A 24730-nucleotide genomic window follows, 5' to 3' on the forward strand; every position below is an offset into this window, starting at 1 on the left:
GAGGATGGAGGTTCTCCCTGGCTCTCTTTTTGCTGTTAACATATTTATAAAAACTTTTCTTGTTATCCCTTACAGCAGTGGCCAGGTTAAATTCCAGCTGGGCTTTTGCCTTTCTAATTTCCTCTCTGCATAACCTGACAAGATCCCTGGACTCTTGTTGGGTTGCCTGCCCCTTCTTCCAGAGCTGGTAAGCTCTCCTTTTTTTCCTGAGTTGCAGTAGTAGACCTCTGTCCAGCCAGGCCAGTCTTACGGCATATGGGGACAGCCTGGTCCTGTGCCTTTAAGACTTCATCCTTGAAAAATACCCAGCCTTCTTGGACCCCTTTGCCCTTCAGGACTGTCTCCCAAGGGATTCTCCCAACCAGCGTTCTGAACAGGCCAAAGTCTGCCCTCCGGAAATCCATGGTGGTGGTGTTGCTGACCCCAATGAGGAAGACTGCTGTGTACCTTTTCTGTTGTGCTGCTTCTCCTAGTATCTACACCATATCCAAAAAGGGATGGATGGTGTCTATTGTATCATGCAAAACATGTGTGTCATGGTTGCCTCACTGGAATGGGGCAGCATTTGAGATATGTTCATAATGGTAGAATCCAAAACACTTATTAACCTTCTCCAAGAGAGCAGATATATTGGCAAATCTGTGCATTAAGCTCTGTATTATATTTACAAGATCGGAATGATCACATTAGTTTGGCGTTCTGGAAAAAAGTTTTTAAAACAAAGTGTTTGTAATTGAAACAGGAAACATCATTTCCCTGTACACTATGGTATTGCAGGTATTTAAAAAAAAACCAACTAAACCAAAGCCCAGAAAAAAACAGGATGAGGAAGCTTCTTTGAAAAATCTGTAAAGTAGAAAGATTGCATATATGAAACACTTTGCTATTTTCACTGCAGACGGCCAGTTCTTGGAATGGAATAGGCAAAGCAGCACAGAGAGCTAGATAAGATGTGCATCTTTGCTGTGTATTATACTGTATAAGGAACATCCATGTGTCCTTTCAAATCCTCTGCTTGCCTGAATGTTTAAACTATTACTGAATTTACAAGTATGTACAGAATAAATTTTTTAAGTGATGTCCCAGTATCCTCTGTGCCTGCATGTGCTGACAACTTCTCCCCTAAGTTCAGAAGGTTGAGCAAATTTCTTTCCTGTTTCTCTTGCAGGTGTTGTAACGCTTGGAAGATCTGGGGAAAAGCATCCTCTTTTTCCTGTGCTTTATTGGTAATTCACGTAACACAGAGGAGATGTGCGACAATTTAGGACACCAACGTGAGGTCTTCCACTCATAAAAGGTGTTTTTTCTTGTTGATTCAGAAGGTTGTTTGTGGAGGTCACAAGTTTAGTCTCTGCTTCCTCCTTTATTATTCTATTATTCTCTACTTTTAAGCAAACCCCCTCACCTACTTTAAACCTGGTGTTGAGAGAATAACCTCATGCAATTTCCTTTATGTGCAAAATAAAAGTTCTGGAAAAACACTGCGAGGTACTGAATGATAACCACCGTGTTCATAGGGATTTTGGTCTGTTGCAACACTGAACTAATGCAGTTGCACTGACAATGGTAGGGAGGGGAAAGGACAGGTTTGTTCTTGGCTGCTTTCTTAGCCCTGGAAAATCACTGAGCTTCCACTTTGCCCCAGCAGGGAAAGTCCACAGATGATGCTAACGCTGTATCAGTGCTTTTCACCAGGGATGCCCCGTGTAGGCTATTCCTCCTCCAAGACAGTAGCACATTCTGTGTGAACCTCACCCTGGGCCAATACATTAGCAGAGAAAATGTTTATGAATATAATAAGAACTTTTGAGCAGAAACTATTCTGTGGGTTCCACCATGTAAGGCTGTCCCACCTCTCTGCTACACCTATCTCATCCTCGGGTGCAACTCTGTTCACTCTGATGGATTGACACCAGGGTGCACATAAATATGACTGCGGGAGGATATGACAGGTACCTGAAAAATTCTCTATAGTGTCGTGAGGATGACAAAGATATGACCGTCTCTTCTAATATAAGAAGTAAGAGGCATCAAATGAAATTAGAAGGTACAAGACAAGATACTTCTTCACATGAAGAATTGTTTAGCTATGGAGTGGCTGCAGGGGCAGAACAGGCAGATTCAGTTGATAAAAACTAGTACCAGGGATCATTTTGACACTGTGGAGGGACCCGCCTGACCTACCTACTACTCCAGCAGGCCATGCCTCTCCCACAAATCCTCGGTTATGTCTGATAGTCTTGTGCTGATATCTCAGATATGTTCAGACACTTCGAGTGGCAACAACCACTTGTGCTTGTATAATGAATCTTGCCTGAGGACTCAGCAAGACTGAACTCACACCTATGTGTGTGCCAGGTGCTTAAGCTTCCTTTATATCAAGGGAGATCCAACCCATGCGGTCAGTGGAGTCCGGGGATCTGTTTGGCTGGTTTAGCACAGATATCTCATGGTGAGCTGAATGGGGTTTTCCAGCAATGGTGCTGACCACATCTCTCTTGGCTATACAGAAAGTTTTAGACACTGACCTTACATGGACACACCTTCATGTACCTTCTATACTAAACTGTTTTAACGTGGAGCTAAATGTTTATATCGGCCAAAAAAACAATGGCTGGATCAATCCATGGAAGAAACACCCAGCAAGGGTTACTAAACCCAGAATGCCCTGTCTGGTTCAGAAAGATTTTCATCTGTGAGTCACTGTCATCTGGGACAATATTTTTGGGGGGCCTATTTATGTGACCGCCGCGTTTGTACACCTGTTTGGACATCCAGAAGGGTGGACTCTCGGCCTGACTGAGAGTGGTCCGTCTTATATCTTCATGGGTCTCACAGTCACGAATCAGAGCTATCCTTTTCTGAGGAGTGTTTAAAATAGTTCTATGCACACTGCACAATTTAAAACTCACATGCTTCACATGCTGTATTACATTAGGAATATATACTCACCCATACTGAAATAAAATCTTAAGTTCCCATAACCTGTAGTGTCCATGTATGGAGTGCATATCTTTCTTTCTCCATCTCTGAGAAATACCATAGCTGAGCCAGATTCCAGTGTCCCACATTCAGTACCAATGACGGCTCCAAATACGTCCCACCTGGAGAGGTCAACAGTGGGCAGAGAATGTGCAGAGGCACGTTACTGATAAACTCATATAAAACATGTTCTAGGAGTTCATCTGTACATACAAAAGTAGCTGCTGCTACTCTTACAGAGGACGACAAAATGCAGTGTTTCAAATATGATTCCGATTACATTACTTATGTATTCAAAACTAGTTTTTAAACTCAGTTGACTCAAATAAAGCAAAGTAAATGTAAATATTTTTTAAAAATTGGCAGAAAAGCGTGACTTTGTAAAAAAGTGAGGCTTTTAATGAATGCGACTACCAAATATTTTGTGTTGTGTTGTTCTATCATCTGCACTATTTTTCTGGCATAAAAATGTTTAAAATATAATTGCATTCTGTTTCATTTAATATAATCTAAGGTTTATAGATCAATGAATCTTGAAAAGCCACATGTCCACCATATCTGCTATACAGTCAATAAATATGGAGGTAATAGCTGAAAATGCTCTCTTTTCATCTTTTTGAGCATTTAGGGTAACAGTTTTTAACTAACACATGAACAGAGTATGAAAAAAGACTGCTGTGTTTTTAATATGTGATGATACAATCTTTCTCAGGTTTTCTGTGCAACATTTTCTCTTTATTTTTATTCAGCGATAATTAAAAGAGCTGTTGCAGAATTTTCAATTAAATATTTTTTATTGAAAATATGTTTTCATCATGAAAGCGTTGGCTTCTTCAAAACTTGATTAAAATATTTTGAAAGATTAGAAATGTTGAAAACCCGTACATTATTTTTTGGTCAGATACATTATTATTCATGTTGAAGTCTTAATTAATTCATAAGAAAGCATTTTAAAAATACAAGGCTGATAAATAAAGGAATTATTTAGAATCACTAAATCCTGATAATCCAATCGTTTAACTAGCCGGCGTGATTCAGGATGAATGAGAAAACATTGAAGTTTGGAAACGTTTGTGGGAAGGCAGAGCCTTTTCCTGTCCACTTAGAGCAGAAACAATCTCTGGCAGCAATGTGCCATACAACAATTTCAAAACCTGTCATTGCAAGAACATAACAGTCTGTTTATCAGTTTAACCATTCCAATTATCTCCAAATGTATTTCTAGGATCTTCTTAAAAGCTGCCAGTTTCCCTATTGACCTAAGCTGTGACAGACCAGCAACATGCCTGTTTGGAAATCCTGCTTTAAACCTGCCAGTCATTTATACAGGAATAACCGAGCTTAAGATCACTAAAAAGCTTTTTTGATATGAATATAAATATGTTCATGGAAGCACAGTTTAACCTAACCCTAATTCTGAGGGAAGAATTTTAGTTGTGCAGATTTTTTAAAGGTAATGTGCAATATAATAAAAATACAATTTTGAAAATGTGTCTCTTGGGCTGAAGGCACGTACGGAATTAAACACTTGTGCCTACTTTTAACTTACACGACAACGTCTCACAATGGTCCATTGACCTTTTGTATGCTCTATTTAGCTCAATTAAAACATTCTCTGTAGTGACCCACAAAACAACTTGGGGTCATGAATGATGCAGATCGTGGATGTTTCCAGGGATCCTCTCCTTTTAGGCAGCATTAGAAATGAAAACCAGAAAATTCTACAATGTTAAAAAAACCGGCACTTTAAGTTACCCCCTGCTAGGGCAGGTGGCCACACCACCAAGATTTTATATGCGGGGGGCAGATCAGGACCTGGTTCCTGGGCCTGCACGCAGGATGAGGGTACCAAAAGCATCTGCTGGCTGCACCCTGCCTCGCTCCTAGCTGGCAGCCCTAGCCCTGCGGATTGGAGTCAGGTGCTGTGCGACAGTGAAAGCGTAATATTCCTAATTTGGGACAAATTGTGCATTTGCTAACCAGGGAATGGTATAAGCATTCTATTTCCATATTTATACCCACAGCAGCATTTACTACTGTAATTATTTTTAAAAGTTTATTCATTATCCAAGAAGGAGGTGTCCTGATTAGAACAGCTGATGATGGGGGGTCTGGCCCAACTTAGCTCAATTGAACACCTGGTCTAGAAGAGACAGGATCTACAGGCAGGGCACATGTCCCCAGGTAAGACTCCCATCCTCTATTTTCAAGATGGAAAAGAGACTAAGAGAACATCTCAAATGTATCACACATGGTCACCTAACAACACCACACACGTCCTCGTTTTCTTTCCATTGTCTGAAGGAGCACTCACGATGCCATGAGTTGATTATTCCAACTGGGACAGAGTTCACAGTGAATATTTTTTCTGTAAGCCCCCGATAAACCATGTGTCCACAGGACACATTAGCATGTATTTCTTAAAAGGTGCTCTTTGTCTTCAGCGCAGCATAGGCAGCATTTGAATCAGCTGCTAATGATCTGAAGCACTTTGTAGGTTAAAATCAATATTCAGTAGAGACCCATAAATTAACAGTGTATGTTTCTCATTGCCCTGGGGTTACAGCAACCTATGAAATTCTTTTTTTTTTTTTAATAAAAAAAGTATCAGACAACATTGTTGGTTATTTTGTTTTTGTCAGAATTTATACACCGAGGTATATAAAACGATACTTCTTTACCAGGAAATTTTTTTTTTCTTTTTAAAGCTCAGTCATGCTTTGGTAAGAGTGGTAATTTTGCTGTCCTAGGTGGTTTCTTTACTTTCTTTGTCCTTGCAGCAGTCCCTGCTGGATCTGGCTTTACAGGTACTCCTCAAATCCCTATATATATTTAAAGTAAAAATAGTAAATTATCAGCAGATTCTCAGCTGTGGCATGGCAGGCATGGCCATGCTCTTGGTGCTGGAAGGTGAGAGCAGGCTGCTGCTTCAGCTGTCCTGCCTCCACCTCCTCCTCCTCTGGCACCCGCAGGCTTCTGCATAAGCAGGAACTCGCTCACAGCAAAGTGTGGCTCACAGCAGGATCCAGAGGGGGGTTAATTTCTCAAGGAATTTGATTTCATATGGATATGAGTTTGTTAAAAACACTCAGGTGTGACAGAATGACAAAACAGATCAACATTGCATGTTTCTTCGGAATGACTGTATAATTTACAGGTACAACTTTTTTTCATTAAAAGCTTTGGTGACAGAATGGTCTGGAGACAGATTGCTCCTCCTGGGCTTTCCGGACTTGCTCTTACCTAAAATTTACAATCACCTGTTATTTACTGAATTGCTATTTATCCTAGTTGCAATCTTAGAATCATAGAATTATTTAGGTTGGAGAAGACCTTTAAGATATCAAGTCCAACCAGTAACCTAACCCTGCCATCCCACCACTAAACGATGTCCCTGAGCACCTTGTCTGCCCGGCTTTTAAACACCTTCAGGGATGGGGACTTGACCACTTCCCTGGGCAGCCCGTTCCAATGCTTGACAATCCTTTCAGTGAAAAAATACTTCCTAATATCCAATCTAAACCTCCCCTGGTGCAACTTGAGGCCATTTCCTTTCATCCTATTGCCTGTTACCAGGGAGAAGGGACCCACACTCACCTCGCTACAGCCTTCTTTCAGGCAGTTGTAGAGGGTGATAAGGTCTCCTCCCCTCAACCTCCTTTTCTCCAGACTAAACAAACCCAGTTCCCTCAGCCGCTCCTCATCAGCCTTGTGCTCCAGAGCCCTCGCCAGCTTTGTTGCTCTCCTCTGGACATGTCTTCCCTGACTACACAGCAAAGACAAAATGCAATTCTCTGTTTCTCCAGTTTCCCATGCCCTGGAGAGATGCCGCGTGCCTGCATAGGGCCCTGCGCAGGTGAGGAGCACTCACCCTTTAGGCTGGCTCTCAAACTCTTCTGCCCACTGCTCTTGGGCATCCTCTGTGGAGAGGTCCACGTCCCGGGTTGTGGCGAAATTGAACTCACTGCCTTCTGTCCCATGGAAGTAGATGGCGTTTCCATCTGACTGGCAGCTATGCTGTGAATAAAAGGAGGTGATGTTACATCGGGATTGCAAGGGCAGTTGTCCTGCTCACACTCCATCAGAGCTCAGAGCGAGCTGTACATTACCTAATGATTCACCGGTGCCTGAAACAAAATAAAAATTAAAAAATGGGTGGTCATCTTTCATCTTTCTTGGCTCACCCCAAATGATGATTGTGTCCTATTCTCATACCTGCTTCCCTACAAACACACTTCAGACCATTGTAAGACTGTGCTTGCGTGGAAAAGATAGGTACCATACCTTTGGGTGTTTATTTTAAAGTATTGCCATTACGTCTGGCACATACACAACTGCGTGTACAAGTAACTCTAGTAGTATAGCAAATATTGCTATAGATACTTTGTCAGCATAAGGGTTTCATGCTGTGAAACACATCAGATCTCCATGCCTGAATTTTTTCCAGTGGAGGTGTTTGCATTTAAAATTGCTGTGCATTGCCATACAGTAAACTTTGGGCCTGAAGCATATGGGTAAAAAGGCTATTTGCTATATTTAATTCAAACAGCATAACAAATAGCTCTATTGGCAACTAGCCATGTGATCCAGCAGTCTCAGGGGTCCTGAGGCTGCCCCTACACCCAACGCATCTGCTTTTCCTATTGCATTTCCTCAGCAGCATCAAAGGAAGCCACGTGTCTGCCCCAACCTGCCTCAACCACCACGACACTGCAGGCATATCGACCTGGAAGAAGCTGTCGGTGGGGAGCACATGGGGTGCTCTACACTACAGATTTTCTTCTTTCTCCCATCCTACTTTTGCCTTCTTGTGTGTCTGATAAAATGGTAAAAGTCTGCAAAATCAGTGTGGCTGTAAGCCTCTAAAGAAGACCTACCTGGCTCTAATGCAAAATGAGAACTTGGCATTTTATTGAGTTTTTTGTATTAAAACAAATATTGAGAAAAGTAATAATTAGCTCAAACACTTTTTTGGGGGGAAGGGGGGGAATCTTCGTTGCATTAAGAGTGAAAGCTGAAATAAGAAATTATTAATTAGAATAATTCTGCATTCTTACCTCAGTTCAACATCTGAAAAAGAGATACAATAATGCCAAATTGCATTGACCTTTTCAGTATCGTCTATGCAGTGCCCTCTTGTCTCTGAACCCCTTCATAACATGCCAAGGGAAAGTATGACAATCACCTCTTCTGTGTTTTAAAAGGTCATGGTAGTGCCACATAAGTGAACAATTAAATTTTTAACGAAGAGAAAGATGTGGCAAGAAATGAAAACTGCCCGGTATATCTTTGACTATGCAATTTTATGAGCAAAGTAAAAAATAACACATTTTGTCAGATTCTATAACTCTCCATTTATCAATGCAAAAAAGACATTCTTTTGCTGATGATTTTCAAGTATGGTTGCAAATAAATTAGCAATTTATTTATATTTAGGAATGTAATATGTGATTATGTTTCTAGAGGTGCCTACACATTGTTAGAAAAAAATATGAGTACTTGAAGTCTGCTTTTGTATAGAGACTTTCTGGTCTACAGTTGAATGACGACAGCTCTATGTTTATTAATGCTAATTAAATATCACCTAAAGAAATAAACACACTATTGAAATGTAAAGGCTGTTTCAACTTCTAAAATAAACAAATTGCTATTAAAGTGATTTTCTTCCAAAGAAAGGTCAAAGCAATAGAAAGATTCTGAAGCATCGATAATTTAGCACAAGTCTTCTTGCTCTGTTACTGCACCATATACACAGTGCACCATATATGCAGCTGCTGCCAGTGAAAAGGCAGAATCATTTCCACATAAAATATTTTATAACATGCAGAAATTAATGAAACAGTTTTATTTTTACTTCTCTTTGAAAAACACTGTCCATGCTATGCAGTTATTTATAATTGACTGAGAAATGGCTTTTGTTCACTGATTCTATCCTTCATGATCACAGGTATTGCTAACATCGGAATTTTAAGAATAATTTGTTCTTTTCAGAATTTTCTTCATTTGCTGAAGAGAAATGAAGTATCCTTTACCTGTCGATCAGTCTGCCACAAAACTCCTATTATCTGCAGGCAGTCAAGTAAATACACTAAAAATAAATATTCAAGCTAAAACTTAATTTGAATTTATACATAACCCTTCATCTCTTAGGAAATAAACAGGCAAATAGATCCTACTGAGCTAGTTATTACAATTGCATGCAAGCTTTGGAAAATCCTTTATAAGCCTTACGTATTTCTCAGGTGCTAAGTTATATGTGAGTATATACTTGATAGTGGGGTATGTAATTAGTAATCTCTTGCCTGATGAAAACCATCTATTAAAATAAACACAAACCAGATACAACCCCATTATCATTAAACGTTTGTATGCCCTTCTGCTGTCTATCAGATTATTTATTGAAGTACATCTGATGGAGTTTCCATTTAGGTCATCAAGATAAATAAACGGGCAGTTTGGCAAAGGGGTGAAGAAGTAATTATTTATACAGTGGTGTACAATCAACCCTTTATGAAAGCTCAAAAGCATAATTTATTTCATTAGTTCTATGAAACTATCTTTATGCTTATAAAAGTATACAGCTACACAATATCTATGAATAGTAATGTAATTTATGCATATTTTATGTGTTAATGAACCACGCAACGTATGGTCAGATCACCCTCTGCTCATGTTAGCTTTGACTCTCACGTGAAACAGTTATGCAGAAGAAAAGTTCAGACTGGGGTTTAACTTCTTCTGTTATTCTACATAGCTATGAAATGAGTAATAAAAATTCGTTACCTTTAAAGAGAGTAAGAAAGATGCTCAAAACACAGGTATGGCTTTTAAAGAAGTTCTGAGGGAGGGCCATAATTTTCTGGTGCATTTTTGCCCCAGTACCACCATTTGGAACCCTAGACACATGCCCATGGGGGAAGCAGATGAAGACGAGCCCCATTTGCAGGAGCAGTGCTGCCTCAGCAAGAGCCAGGGCTCCTCTGTTCATGATCTCATCCTCTCCCACCTGCCACATTTCCCTCACCTGTATAATCATCACCCTCAGTTCACACTTAGCTTCCATGTTTTTATTTTCATTTTCCAAGCAGTCGCTATCTGTCGCTGCTTTTACTGCCTTTTTTTCATCTGGTGGGCTGCTGAGGGGTGAATAACCACAAAGAGCACTCAGCCAAATTTTCCAGGACCAAAAGAAGCTCCACAGGAGATGGTGCCTCACCAGCATCGCCCCCAACTACCTTGTCAGTCTTATTCAACATCCAGGAGGCTTCTGACTGTGTTGGATTATTTTGTGGTCTGGTAATAGGGCTTGAACAGATTAGAGGCTGAATTGAAACCATTGGACTCATTTTCTCTTGGGTTCAACCCAGGATTTGAATCCAAGCCTTTAGAAAAGAAAAACTAAAGTACAATTTACATAGTGTGTTGCCTCTTTCTCAAATTAAAGGCTTTACACTTGCAATGGTAGTCTATTCTAAACACTTCCAGTATTTAAGGACTGAATTTTACAGGTCTATTTTTTTTTCTTGTCATTCTAAAGCGATAAAAAATGTGGAATGAACATGTACTGTGTTTTGAAACTAACTGGATTAAGTTCTCCCTAAACTGGAGATACTGTAGAGCTCTCTATGTAGATGTAGAGTTTTCTTTTATGAATTCCAGATTTAATTTGTTCTCTGTTCCATTTTTATTTACAGTTAAATGATTCATAAGATAAGAACAAATTAACTTGCTGCACAAATTTTGTAACTAAAAAGGCCAAATGACAGCAACATGTAGGACATTTCTCCTTGTTACCATGGAAGCATCAGCTGGAGGTCCAAAACTAAAGCAGAGTTTAGTTTTATTTAAAGGGGATAAAAAGCACGTGGAACATTTAGTGTGTCCTTGCACAAATTACAACACTGAAAAGTTAACTAATTTTGAGGAAAAATTAATTTATAGAACAAATCCTTTGACAAATTTGGGGACCTTCATTAAACAAAGTGTTCTTCCAAATCACCTGCATAATAGAAGATAGAACACTTGCAGGCACTTGAAAGGAGGCACTTCACGACAGTAGCCATTTCCCATTGTTCGCAACCGGAGTGGGACTATCAGCCTGCCATAAGCAAACTGTTGTATTCCTAAATAAACAACACCCTCCTCTTGCCAAACGGAAAGAAGCCAAGTTCTGTTCAAGGACTGTGGTCATCCCAAGGGGAAAAAAACACAGTTTAATTTAATCTGGCACTACGACTACTATTATTCACTAGCTGCAATTGTTAAGCTATTGCTTTGCATGAATAGGGCAAAATGAAAATTGGCTGGATGTATTCCTGTATCTCAGCAGGCTTGGATTTGCTTTCAATCTAATCTTTACTCTGAATTTTTTGTGTTTCTGAAGTTTGTCTACTGGATAGTTATGGTATCACTGCTTTTTCCCCACTTTCAAGGCCCTGCGTGGCTCACCCTCACCTGCCTCTGCCATCTCCCATATGTGCCATCTCCCATATGTACCATCTCGTGGCTCACTTTTCCTTGACTGCCCATACTTGCCACTACGTCTGCTGGTGAGACAACCAAACTTGCATGCCCTTGTCCATTCTGCTTGGCAAATTCCCCCACAAGATGATGTCCTTCAGACACTTCCTTAGTGCTTTCCTCAACAAGACTTGTCATTGATTACTGAAGAATGCACTGCTTACCAGGATGAGCACTTTCCCCTCTTGCAATATTTCCTTTTACTCCCACATCTCCCCGGCCCCAGTTTATCTCCAATTTCATAAATGGGTGGCAATTTCCTGGGACACGGGCTATCTTTTTGTTTTGCGCCTGTAGAGGCAGCAGTGGTACGTTCCTTGGTCAGGGCTCTTTGATGCTACGATGGTACCACTACTACAAAAAATACATTTTCATGCTAAAATTGCTGTTATTGATGAATATTTCTAGTCTATGAGTACAGTTCTTAGCCAAGTTGTCTATGAGAGCCAGCAAGTCTTATTAATCCAGGTGAGCTTTCTGTTGTACATTATGAGAGCATTAGCTAATAATTTACAGACTATGGGAGAGAGAAGTGCATGGTTTCAAAACCAAACTTTTGTCAAGAGTCCATCACCCTCTTTATCCTACTCTATAGTCCTTACAAGTTGCATCTTCTACCTACAGCTTTCACCTTTTTTGGTAAATGCTTTTAAGGAAAGCCTCTTGATCATTTGAGATGCAGAAGGGTTCCAATTAGGACTGCTCAAAACCATTGGCCAGGGCTCAAAACCAAAACCAGGGAAATCAGATTTGGTGAAGAAGGTACTTTCCAACCAGACCTATTTATGTTTTCATAAATAAATACTGAACAACTTTCTGTAACATCAAAATGGCTTAAGAGCGCCAGGTAGGGTCTGTGATCCTACATGGTGTAGCATGTCTGAACAATCTCCATATGTTTAAAAACTTGCATGAGAGCACCACGTAAGGAGACATCTGCCACCCTCAGCATGACCTCTTGGCTGGGAGGCACCTCTGGAGGTCTACTGTTCACCCTGCCATGTGAAGTAGCATAAGCATCAACCAGATCAGCCTATGTCACAGTTGCAGCTAAGGACACAGCCCTGAAGGTTTTTAGAAGCTCAAAAGACAAAGATTGGGAATGTAAACAGAAGCACTGAAGTTCATCCAAACCAGCTTCTGTCCAAGTTGTTCAAGTCAAACTTGTGAATCAATAAATACCTCTTGGCTCTACAGTGTGGGATTTCTTTATTTGGAGACCAGAACAGAGGGCAACTAAATGATGCAACTGTGCCATTCGGAGAAGCATCAACAGGAAACACTAGTGTGAAATTCCTCAGTGTAACAGATTTTTGGCTGAGGTGCTGCATATCATCTTCCTGAGGTTCGTCCCCACACTCCCGTGAAAATGTTGTTCACCTCTGTGCCTTTAGAGTATCCACAGTCATCTTTACCACCATTTAATTAGGTTTTTATCAAAGACGAACACTGATGCAACTCTTCATATTATCTCTCCTGGGCTTAATGGCCCCGATGATTCTTTCAGACAGCTGTAGCCTCACGATTTATTTTTTGGCGACATTTCTTGCATTGGAATGAATGTGTTGGGCATTTGGGCAGTGCCAGCTTGCAAAGGGCTGATGGCAGATGGAAAGAAATCTGCCCAGTATGCCTTCACCTCTACACGAGCAGAGGGCCATCAATTTCCCCCATTAAGGAGTTGTCACGCAGCCCACCCAGCTGGAGGAGCATCTCTGATAGCCAGGCTGGCTGGCGTATGCTATTCAAATACAAAATGCGCTTTAAAAGGAAATGAAAATATCGTTTGTCGGCAAATTGAAAATGCATGGCTTTGACCGCAGCCAATTTTTTAATGACTGTAATATTTTAAGTGATTATTTTTGCCACTTCAGATTGCTCCTTAGAGAGGAGAGGTTTTTTTAATTAAAATCTAGGCAATGCAAACAGATGAGATAAGAGAAGCAGAGGAACAAGAAAAAAGATGAAGAAAATTAATTAAAGCAGCATTATCAATGGAGCTATAAATTACATATTGTGTCTTTCTGGGAATGAGTTGCATAGGTTTTAAAAAATTTTAGATTTTGACATGATAGCAGGTACAAAGATAGAGTCAGTCTTGATAAAATCATACCCTGTATGCAATGTCTTCGCCAGCAAAGGTATGATGAGGGAATTTAGGAAAGACTCTAAATTCTAAATTTGGTGGATTTGGCTGTTACGGTTTCTGGCCTGAAGTCCCTTCTTCAACCAAAGGAAAAACCACAGTGCGATTAGAATACTTTCCCATAAGTTAAACAGGGCTTTAATCTTCCACACATGCTACATTTTTACATCGTTCAATGTAGGGTACAGAATGAAAACCTTGGCTGTGCAGGCGGGCCAGGTGCACAGAGGGTTATAGTGCACCTTCCCTTTCCAAAACAACGGGATTAAACTTGTTCTGTGACATAGTAACAAACAGTTTATAAAGTGTGTTTTCACTCATCATTTCCGATTATAGACTGTTATTCAAAGGCTAGTGCTCAAAACACTTTGCTTCTTTATGAGCGATTTGTATGATTCGTATGGCTCTTAATTTTCTAGGACATTTCATGATGTTTGTACAACACCAGTCATTCTGGTGATGACTGATTTCTTTAATGAGTCATTTAACTGGCATGAACTGAACTATTCCTCTATGTTATTGGGAACTATTAGTGTTTCTAGCACTCTGCAGTGAGCATGATTAAACCTCATGCGTTCTTCTGAAAGTAAGGATGTATATTTACACCACTGCAAAATTAGAGTGAGAAAGAGTCAGCCAAAGTTGTTTCTACTCTTTGGCATCCAATGGGTCAATTCATGCTGTTTTTATTAATGTGCATCTCACAGCGGCCTGCAAAGACCAAATTCTTTCCTTCTAGGAGGCAGGAAAGACCCCTGGTGCTTTGACACCAGCTCAGAGCTGATGCTGGCTCCCTGCCACCCCCCAGCACACTTCCGAGTTATGGAGAACTGGCATGGAGAAAGGTGCAGGTTCAGCATTGCTGCCCGACAGTGAGTCTCAGCTGCCCGAACAACTCACAGCACTACAGTCAACCACCTATCAGTTCCAATGACCCCCTAAGCACTGTATCTAAGTATTATCATTTTAATTAAAAGCGTGATTATTAACAAAAAAAAAAAGAAAGCAAGAATAATTCCATGCGTGGGCTAGATCCAGCCCTATGGATGGATGCCTCCTCCTGGGCACAGCTCAGAGAGCCCATGCTCTCACTAAAGGGAGCCGGTCGACAGGTTTTGTGCACCCTGCTCTGCTTTCTTCACCTCTCCTCCCCTCTCACACCTCTCCTTCCGCCCGCAGAGAAGCAGGAAAGGCCCCCAGATGAGGTGCGGCAGGAAGCCTGCTCGCCTCTTCCCAGGAAGATGTGGTGGATGAGGGCTCCTGCGAGGCAAAGCAGCTGGCTAGAAGGCTGGGTTTGGCCCACAGACCAAATACTGCCTTGCTATATCTCATTCAAAAAACCAAAGAGTCCTGTCAGAAGCATCTATACCTGTGTAATTTTCTCCAATATAAGGTCATAGCAATTTCAATCTGCCATGTTCACGCTGTCATACCTAGAGCATCACGTTTCCTTCTGCAAACAAATATTTTTGATCCGATTCAGACAATGGGTACCTCAACTTTTTTAAACAAAAATTTAAAATAAAAAATGGAAAGAAGTCTTATTCACTTCAGCACAAACAATTAAACCCAGACATATATGTCTGCTGGGTTTCCGTGGCAATGTTTTAGTAGCGGGGCAGATGCAGGGCTGGCTTCTGTGAGAAGCTGCCAGAAGCTTCCCCCGTGTTTGACAGAGCCCACTCCAGCCGGCTCCAAGAAGGATCTGCTGCCGGCCAAGGCCAAGCCCATCAGCAACAGTGGTAGCACCTCTGTTGCCCATCAGCAACAGTGGTAGCACGTATTTAAGAAGGGGGAAAAGTTACTGCACAAGAGCAACAGCAGCAGGAGAGAGGAGTGAGAATGTGTGAGAGGAGCAGCCCTGCAGCCCCCCAGGCCAGGGCAGCAGGAGGGCAGGAGGGGCTCCAGGCGCCGGAGCAGAGATTCCCCACAGCCCCTGGGGCAGCCCATGGTGGGGCAGGCTGTGCCCCTGCAGCCCAAAATCGGCTGTGGACCCGACGGGGACCCAGGCTGGAGCCATCTGCTCCTGAGGGACTTCACCCCATGGGAAGGACCCAGGCTGGAGCAGTTTGTGGAGGACTGCCTGCAGTGGGAGGGACCCCAGGCTGGAGCAGGGGCAGAGTGTGAGGAGCCCCCCCTGGGGAGGAAGGAGCGGCAGAGACAGCGTGCGATGGACTGACCCCAACCCCCATTCCCCATCCACCTGTGCCACTTTAGGGGGGAGGAGGTAGAGAAATTGGGAGTGGAGTTAAGCCTGGGAAGAAGGGAGGGGTCGGGAGAAGGTGTTTTTTTAAGATTTACCTTTTATTTCTTATTACCCTACTCTGATTTGATTGGTAATAAATTAAGTTAATTTCCCCAGGTCGAGTCTGTTTTGCCCATGACGGTAATTGCTGAGTGATCTCTCTCTGTGCTTATCTCAGCCCATGAGTCTTTCATTATATTTTCTCTCCCCTGTCCAGCTGAGGAGGGGAATGATAGAGCAGCTTTGGTGGGCATCTGGCATCTAGCCAAGATCAACCCACCACAAAGTGGAATATCAGGATGTTTGTTTTGAAAGAAGGCTATCCAATGCCATTCCTATTAATTAACAGAGTATTCGGGGATTTGGAAATCTTCTCTGGCACTGGGGGGGGGTGGAATAGCTTCATCAGCCTTTCTTTTTGCCAAATTCCTAGGCCTGCATGCATGTATTCTCTGCTCAGCGACAGACAAAAACGCAGGTTCAGGAGGACTTGCAGATCTAGGATGTGCATAGCCCTGCTCTGCTCCCGGTGAGGCAAGAGTTTTACAGACACATTTTAAGCATATTTTTCTGAGTGTGAGTGTTCAGTTCTCCCACTCCCTTCTTATGCAGCTTCCTCTTCTGCTAAGCTGGCACACATGTTTTGGAAATTAAAATGAGCTGAATGGTGATGACCTGTGAACTTAAGGGGCTTACTGTATCAGGGTATTGGGATCGGGACATTTTCAGGATTTATTGTTCATGTCCATGGTAGTGAATAACACGCATCAGATACCATTCCCTGGTCCTAAACCCAACCTGCCCAGTGAGACTGGCACAGACCTTCCCCCCTTGCCCCATTCCATGCTATGCCAGACTGCATGCTCACAGCTCAGCAGCATGGACAACCTCAGGTGCAGTCCCCAGGTCCTGCAGACCAAACAGACTAAGCTGAGCCGCTGGACTGCAACCTTCAGCCACCGAGTGAAGAGCAGCTGCAACTACTGTGAGACAGCAATTCTATACCTGGACTCTTCTCAAAGGCAAGTAGTGTTGCTCGGTTAACACATCATGACCAAATACATCGCTGCTCTAGGGTCTGTAATGATCTATACTGCTTTTTCCCAGATGTGGAAAAATTCCAGAGACAAGTGGTTTGGTCTCAGTGCTATTTTTATGTAATCAAAGCACTGCAAAGACATGAATAAGACTGCTGAGGTTCTCTCCCTTCTCGACCTCAGTTTTTGAGCTTGCATATCCAATCTTGGACCAGGGCAATCAGAGAAAACTAAAAAAAAAAACTTGGCAAATGTTGTACCTCAAACCACAACAGTTTCTGGTTAAATATACAAGATGTATGAAGTGTCAACTGAAAGATGAGGTCACTTTTCATTCTATAGGAGTAGAGATCCAAGAAGCATTACTGAAGGAAGAAGATTTCATCTTTTCCCCCAGTTAGCTATGAAGTCTTGAGGTTCACAGACCCTTAGCAGCTCTCAGAGTATAGCACTGCTTCATGCATTTCAGGCATCTCAACCACCAGTGCAACATCCTAACCACGCTCGGTTGCAAGGCCGTGCTCACGCTCAGAGCTGTCACTGGAAATATTGAACTGCAGTCATAAATTTATCCTGTTCAACACCCTTCCACACAGTCCAACACAGATAAATACGTTCCAGTGGCTCCAATTAATCTCCTAAGGGTTCCTTGGCCTTGCTAACAGCATCTTTCTTGTCTTTTGCTGTCTTCTTTGGAACTGAAACACACAAATTCAGTGGCTTATCTCTCAGCTTGCTTCCTATCTCAGTAGCCAGTTCCAGCTGCGTCTGCAATGAGCCATGTGCTTTCAAACGAAGAGCAACCGCTCCTGAGCGCAGCAAGAAACAGAATGAAATTCCCAGTCCAAGCAGAAGCTTAATGAAATTCCTGGTCCAAGCTCAAGCAGGCTGGGAGAGGAGGAGAAATCGCTTCCCAAACTGGATACAAGCAAATTCCCACAAGTGCTTATTGAGAACACACTGTCCAAATCCACCAAACTGGAGTGCATAATTGCCATTAATGCTTGCACTGTCGACTCCAGTGACTGAATCCATCACAGAACCTAATCCAGGACCCAGTCAACAGTCTTCATGGTAATACTTTTCTTTGTTTCAGCTGTCTTTTTACCTTATTAAGCTAAGCAGCTATTAATCTGAGCAGCTTTACCAGCAAAACTCCTGGTTTTGTAATGTTTGCTATTTATTTTAGTAGACCTCAAGTACTACCAAAGCAAATCTTCTACAGAAAAAAATATATTTCCCTTTGATAAGCATCCAACACAAGCATGTACCAGGTGTAACAAGCAATTCTAAAAGCTACCTCTTGAGCTGCTGTTGGGAAAGAACTTGCTGATGGCTATCTTTACCAACAGAGTAACCCACTAAGGCAACAAAATGGTGTTTAATGAGAATTCCCTTAAAAGGTTTAGGATGGCTGAATGGGTGGGTGGGGTGGGCAGCTCTAACCATGCTAGGACCTTAATGGTAACCGGATTAGGCCAGGGGCTGTTCTCTGGCCTCGACAGCAAATGACACAGCAAAGTTTGCATCCCCCTGGGCAAACTCTCTTCTCGCAGAAGAGTGCTGTCATCCCTGCGGCCTACTGGAAACAGTCCCTGGCCCATCCATGAGGGTACGTTCCTTGGAGATAATGCCTGGGAGATTGCACAAGCCAAAGCCAAGCAAGGGGGTGTTGGAACAACTAAGGTGTGCAAGATCATGGGCTCATGTTCGTACCCCTTTTTGCTTCATTCAGTACCCTGGATGTGCCACAGAGCCTCCAAGGAGGTTCCACCATCTAAGCAATGCCTGCTGGGGCAGTCCAGACATAAACAGTGAAAAAGTAAACACTTAGTGGCAGAAACTCTAAGTTTCTACTGTTTTTTCTACCAGAAATAAGTATGTGTTTTTTCCTCTTCTTTCAATTCTGACTGCCAGCTGGATGAGCTCTCTCAGAATGGCACTGCCCTTCCACCTGGGCAAGATGCAATATCAACCATTCTGGGTGGTGAGCAAGAAAGGACAAATACAGAAAATAGCCCAAATAAATGGAAAAGACTTAGAAAGATAACCTTTCTTATTTCTTTTTTTTTTTCTTAATATTTCATTCCCTTGGTCCAATGAAATTACTTACCTTTATGGCACAGTTTAGGAAAATAATTCACCCAGAATTTTGTATATACTAATAAAAAATGAGTTAGAAAACCAATAACACCTAGAAATGTGACTGTTCATTGACCTTGTTAAAAGAAATCATAAGGAAAAGCACTGAAGGAGGCAGTGAAGAAGTTAACACAAACTTCAAGAAAGAATTTTAAGGCCAGTTTATCTAAAATACCAATTGATAAAGGACAGGAGGATATGAACTGAAACTTATACAGCATAAACAGGCTTGGATGGCAGAGAAAAGGTCTCATCAGCTTGAAACGGAGTTTGGCATAGTGATGGACTGTGAGTATGGGAACTTCTGTAAAATGCACATAGGGGAGAGTTATAAAAGGTAGCACAGTACAGCAATGAAATTTGCTGATCCCTTAGTAAAATGTAAGTAAAAATGTAAAATTACTATGCAGATTTTCTGAACAAACATCAGGACTATTTAGCAAGTTTCAGAAGTCTGGGAAGCAAAAGGACTTGTAGGAAAAAGAGAACTAGAATTACCTTTGATGCAAGCTATCCCTGTAGCACTGTCGGGGTTTCTCCAACATTATTCAGGAGGCCAAGGCCATTGGCTATGACTGAGAAATCTCCTGAAAGCTTCCCCGAGTTTCTATGAACTCTTGCAGCCTGAGACCATTAACAATATTGGGAATCCTGTGAAGATGCACCACCCATTGCTGCTGTCATTCTGCCGTTATACTGGCCACGTTATCTGACTGCTGTGAAAGGCTGCTTGAAGCAGAGGTGACTGGTGTGGCTACATTTGAAATATGATGCAATGTCACTAGCACAATGTACAAAGATTCTCATTTTTGTATTTATACAAAATAGTGTGTTTGTGATGAGCTGAGATTAGAGCTACGGTAAATGTTTTAAAGAAAATACTAGAGCTATGGTAAATGTTTTAGAGAAAATATTAGATGCTTTTGTAAAGTTTTATATAAATATTCCAATCCTGAAAAGCACAAAAACTTTGTAAAAAGACCCTGTTCTTGGTGTTATAATGCTAGGACAGGGTCTATGCTGAATCTAATGTAAATCTTGACCCAATTTATAGTTTTAATTTTGACATAACATGAAATTCACATTGCAAAATCTGTTCAAATCATATTTGGCAAGATTATTCCTGAAAATTTGAGGAAAACTGGAGCAAAAACCTTAAAAATGTAATTTGAATAAGCGAGTGCTCTGGTGACAATCTAGATACGCTAAAACTGTTTGAAATAACTACAGAGTTCTGTGAAGAATAAAAGCCCTGCGTCACACATAGCCTTAATCCAGTGTGGCTACACCACAGCCTTACACATTGCCTTAACCTGATGTAAGTGGCTACACATAGCCAAATGCCAGCTGGGAACAGACAGATGCACATTTCACTTGTCCCTAAACCAGAAGATGACCTCAGAGGAATGGCAGGTTGGTGAACCCTCACTCATGTCTCATGTAAGATTTGACCCTGAATGGGATTTCTGTCTAGAAGCACTAAGTGATCTCTGTGTTTAGGTCGCTCATCTTACATGTAACCATGGTTGTGTATTGACACAAATGGGCTGAGTTTAACTAAAAAAAAAAAAAAAAGAAAAAAGAAAAAAAGAGGTTTACTTGCTAAAGTTCAGGTGTTGTTTGTGCATGTTTCAGAAGGAGCAAGCAGTGTTTAGGCTTGGCCAGCTGAGAAGTACTGCGCCTATGGCACATTAATCCTTGCTTTGCTTTCAAGCCTTCACATGTGTGGGCTGGATTTTAAAATCCAGAGGTAAGAAAGACTGACAACACAACAAAAGTCAACTGATCACAGAAAATTACTTCATTAAATATGCAGGACATTATTCGATTCTAAAAATCTCATAGAAAAACTTTGTCATTGTAGTTTAAATGGTCTTACTGAAGTACAGAAAAGTCAATATACAGGTACTATGAGTAGATCAGTGGGAGAATTTATTTCTGAAAAGATTAATCTGAGGCCATTCATATCAGGTTCTGTGGGAAAAGGATGAGGCCATCACTGACCTCTTACTGCCCTCAGCATTCGACATCTGTTTCCTGTGCAATTGCCAAAACCATTACCAGCATCATAAATGAACCCCAACATCAGAACTGCCTTTTTTGTGAATGAAAAATAGGATGGAAACAGAAAGTCATCTGCTGTTCAACTTCTGTGTGCTTGGCAACATAGAAAGCAAGAATCCAACTGATTTCCAGATGTTGAACAACTCTGTAGTTGAAGGAACTTTGTGCACAGAGATCTTGTAGGGCTCCTTAGAGTTTTTCCCCAGGTTGTATGACCTTGCTGGATCTCATATATCAAACCAAGATCTTAATGAAAAAGACACTTTTAAGGAGCAGCCACTACCTGAATGCATGCTGCAATGGAGATGTGAGATTCACAGTCAGAAAAAGTGGGAAACCATAGTTTTTTATGATGGTTTGTGATGAAGCAAGTAGTGGTAGTTGAAAACCACCAACATAAACAAACAGGTTGATTTCAAAATGTCCAATGGAGAGACTTGAATTTGTTTCAAAAACATTGCACTGTTTTGCTAAAAGGAAGCTGTTTCCCACTTTCTGTTACCTGATCTTTGACATGACAGTATAAGCTGTCATTTGGTTTTGGCCATGGCAGAGAAGTTGCGCTGTTCTAGAAAGCCCCGATGGGACAGAGAAAAGGTAAAACTAAAGTTAAAAAGAGCACAATTCTAGAAGCAGATGAAGTGGCCTAAACACCCTCATGTGTTCAGGTTTGGTTAGATGTTACTCTCTTCTTCTACATAGAAGAGTAATAATGACATTAAGCCATAGAAAAATCAGACTAACCTTAACTGTGGCCCCAGGAAAGAAAAGCCAGTTGCCAGTATCCACAGGATCAAGGTTATCTTCTAACACAACTTTTCTGTGAGCAGCATTTATGATCAGGATGTTGTCCAATGCCCAACAGGCTTCATACACATCACCAGCGTGGACATAATCCTGTTTCCACTGAAAATGGATGTTCTCCCCCTTAGCATCTTCAGGAAGGTACAAGATGTGGATGATTGTGCTGACATTGGAAGGGGCACTGAAAAACAACGATATGGAAGTAGACCAAGTTTAAGCCAAAGCCAGGAACACTTTTCCCTCATTTAACACATTCTCTAGGTGTGACACAGTTGTGCTGACATCCCTTGTATGCTGATGAATCTTCTATGGAGATCAGAGAATACCTGCCCTGAGGCAGAGTCCCACTGTGCCAGGCAGTGCGCATACAGCCCAAACAGACAGCCTGGCTTCAAAGAAAGTGCAACCTAAGGCAATAAATACCGGATCAATGCAGAGGTTTGGACAGCAGGATGACAGAGCAGGGCAACATTCATCCTCGGTGCTGGTCACAGCTCCTAGGTGACTGGACATTGTCAGGTCTTTTGCAGGTGTGGCCAAAAGGAAATGTTAAGAAAGCACTTTACAAAAACAGATCTCCCAAAATGTGATTTTTGAGTGAGTTTTCACCAAAAGAAACTCCTGACTTCTGGTGTCTCAGTCCATCATAGATCTGGATGGAGCAGAATGGCCAGAGAGAAAAGCTGGGAATTTTCTCTGACAAATGTGTCCTGCTAATCCCAGGCTGTCAGGATAATTCTGTGGATGGGGAGGGCCAGGTTGCCTTTCTTTCCATGTTCTGCTTCAAGAACAATACAGAAGAAACAACCCATTTGTCCTCTCTCTTGCTGCTGAAAATGGAAAATATGGGGAGGAGAGGCAGACATGGAGTATTAATACTAGGCAATGATTAGGCCTTGAGCTGTGCTTCCCAGAGCTGTCCTCAGAGCTGTGAAAGGACAGGTTCATCCCGAGCTCTGGGTGAACGTCTCTACATTGCTACTAGCAAGGAAAGGACTGAGATCTGTGTGCAAGGAAGGGATGCTGAGAATTATTATTTTTGTTTTATTAATCATCCAGCAAGGGAATTAGCTACATCCAAACCTCAGGCTGCACGGAGCTACAAAAATGGGGTTGGAAAGATGTCAGCTACTCAGCTTTGCCTCTGCCTTGGTAGTGATGCTTTGGTGTGTTAATAGTTTGTCAGAGGCAATCCAGGGCTTTTAGGGGAAAAAGGCAACAATAGCTTGCTATTGCTAATAGGAGAAAATAGAGGAAATTCTCTTCATAAAGAAAAATATTACAGTGAAATGTCAAAAAGCAACTGTATTTGGCCCATATTCACACACAGAACCTGCCCCCACAAATCACCCTGCACTTGCTAAATGTTTTGTCTTTCACTCTCCTCCGCAGTGCTCCTCTGAGGTGTCCTTGCATCTCCCTGAGCCCACGCTCAGCGCCCGGCTTCCCCGGGAGAGATCCTTCCCCTCCATCCCCGCAAGCCCAGACCTGAAACCCCACCGACCCAGCATGCACCGACACAACCCCTTCCCTTCACAGCTGCCTTCCTGTCCCACCTCTCTCCAATCTCCCACCGTCCCTTGGAGCTGCCCGTAGCGCAGTGAACGCCACTGAAGCCAAATAAACACCGTAATTCATACAGACCACAGGAGAAAGGAGCATCCTTTCATAATTCATCCCCTCCACTTCGTACCACATTGCTCTATTGGCCTATTTTCTACTGCTGGCTCCAGCAGTCAAAGTTAAAGCAGCACAGACAAATTGTATATGCATTTATTTAAAAACCCTTGCATTTCAAGGGCTTGTGTTTGCACCATCACAACTCTTGAGTTTCCTGGCTTGCAGAGCTATGAGGGTAAGTGAACTAGGCATATCCTTTTGCATGAATTTGAGGAAAAAAAAAAAAGTATTGCATGGTTACTCTGAGGTAACTCCAGTGGCTGTAGTGAAGTTACTCTTGCTTTATATTTTTCTGAGATAAGAATCAGAGCCACTTGATTTACTAAAATTGTTTATAATTTTTGCCTTTGTCAACAAAATCATAATCCCACTCTCTCCCACAAGGAGTGGGAGGATCAGATACTGAAATCCACAGCCTTGCAGGTAGGGTTTTGGTTACTCATCAGAAATTAAGTAGCCTTTTGCTCTGTAAATTGTCCCAAAGGACTGAAAATAGGCTCAAGCAAATCGCCTGCGTGGCACAGACACTCAGGTAATGCAGGGAGGCAGACTAAGACACTATGAGGACACTACATAAAACCAGCATTTTTTTCTTCCCCGGTTGCATTTCTGTAACTAGGTATATAAGCCAATCAGCAAAATACCATTTCCAATATTATTTAATAAAATGGTGGTTCTGCTCTCTTAGAAAAATCCATCTCCAATGCTGGTTCTGCCTTTAAAGGTGTGCATATCACAATAAAAGATTTTAAAATCCCCACTCATAATCCTTTGCACTTCCATGTAAACCAGTTTGTTTAAAAAACAAGGCATAATTCACCGTAATGTTGTTGTTATGAGAATGTTAGGAGCCAAGTGTTCACATCAAACTATAAACTATTTTTATCAAACATTTTATCCTCCAAAAGTACAAACTTAAAAGACATTAAAAGCGGTGCTCATCAAAGTTTTGGTTTTTCAGGCACCTGCTGGTTATTGGAGTTGTATTTTAACTCTAAAGTCATTCTCTTCCTTACCTCCCAATTAATCCATGGATGAAACTGTGATTTACCAAAACCAGTGGCAATTCTGCAATTAGCTTTAGTGACCATAATTTCATCCCTCAACTTT

At 41.7% G+C, this 24730-nt stretch overlaps 1 protein-coding gene across 1 annotated transcript in view; it reads right to left on the bottom strand.

Moving 5' to 3' along the window:
* The window catches only part of RELN (reelin), a 258355-nt gene that overhangs the window by 112261 nt on the left and 121364 nt on the right, over positions 1–24730 (bottom strand). Inside the window, exons 10-12 of the mRNA XM_009641400.2 lie at positions 21881–22121; positions 6854–6999; positions 2953–3104 (exon numbers count right to left, since the gene is read on the bottom strand). Of these exons, the coding sequence (XP_009639695.1) occupies positions 2953–3104; positions 6854–6999; positions 21881–22121 (539 nt within the window). The remainder of the gene's footprint in view (positions 1–2952; positions 3105–6853; positions 7000–21880; positions 22122–24730) is intronic.

This window comes from Egretta garzetta, unplaced genomic scaffold, assembly GCF_000687185.1.
Source record: "Egretta garzetta isolate BGI_Z169 unplaced genomic scaffold, ASM68718v1 scaffold156, whole genome shotgun sequence".
Lineage (NCBI taxonomy): Eukaryota > Metazoa > Chordata > Aves > Pelecaniformes > Ardeidae > Egretta > Egretta garzetta.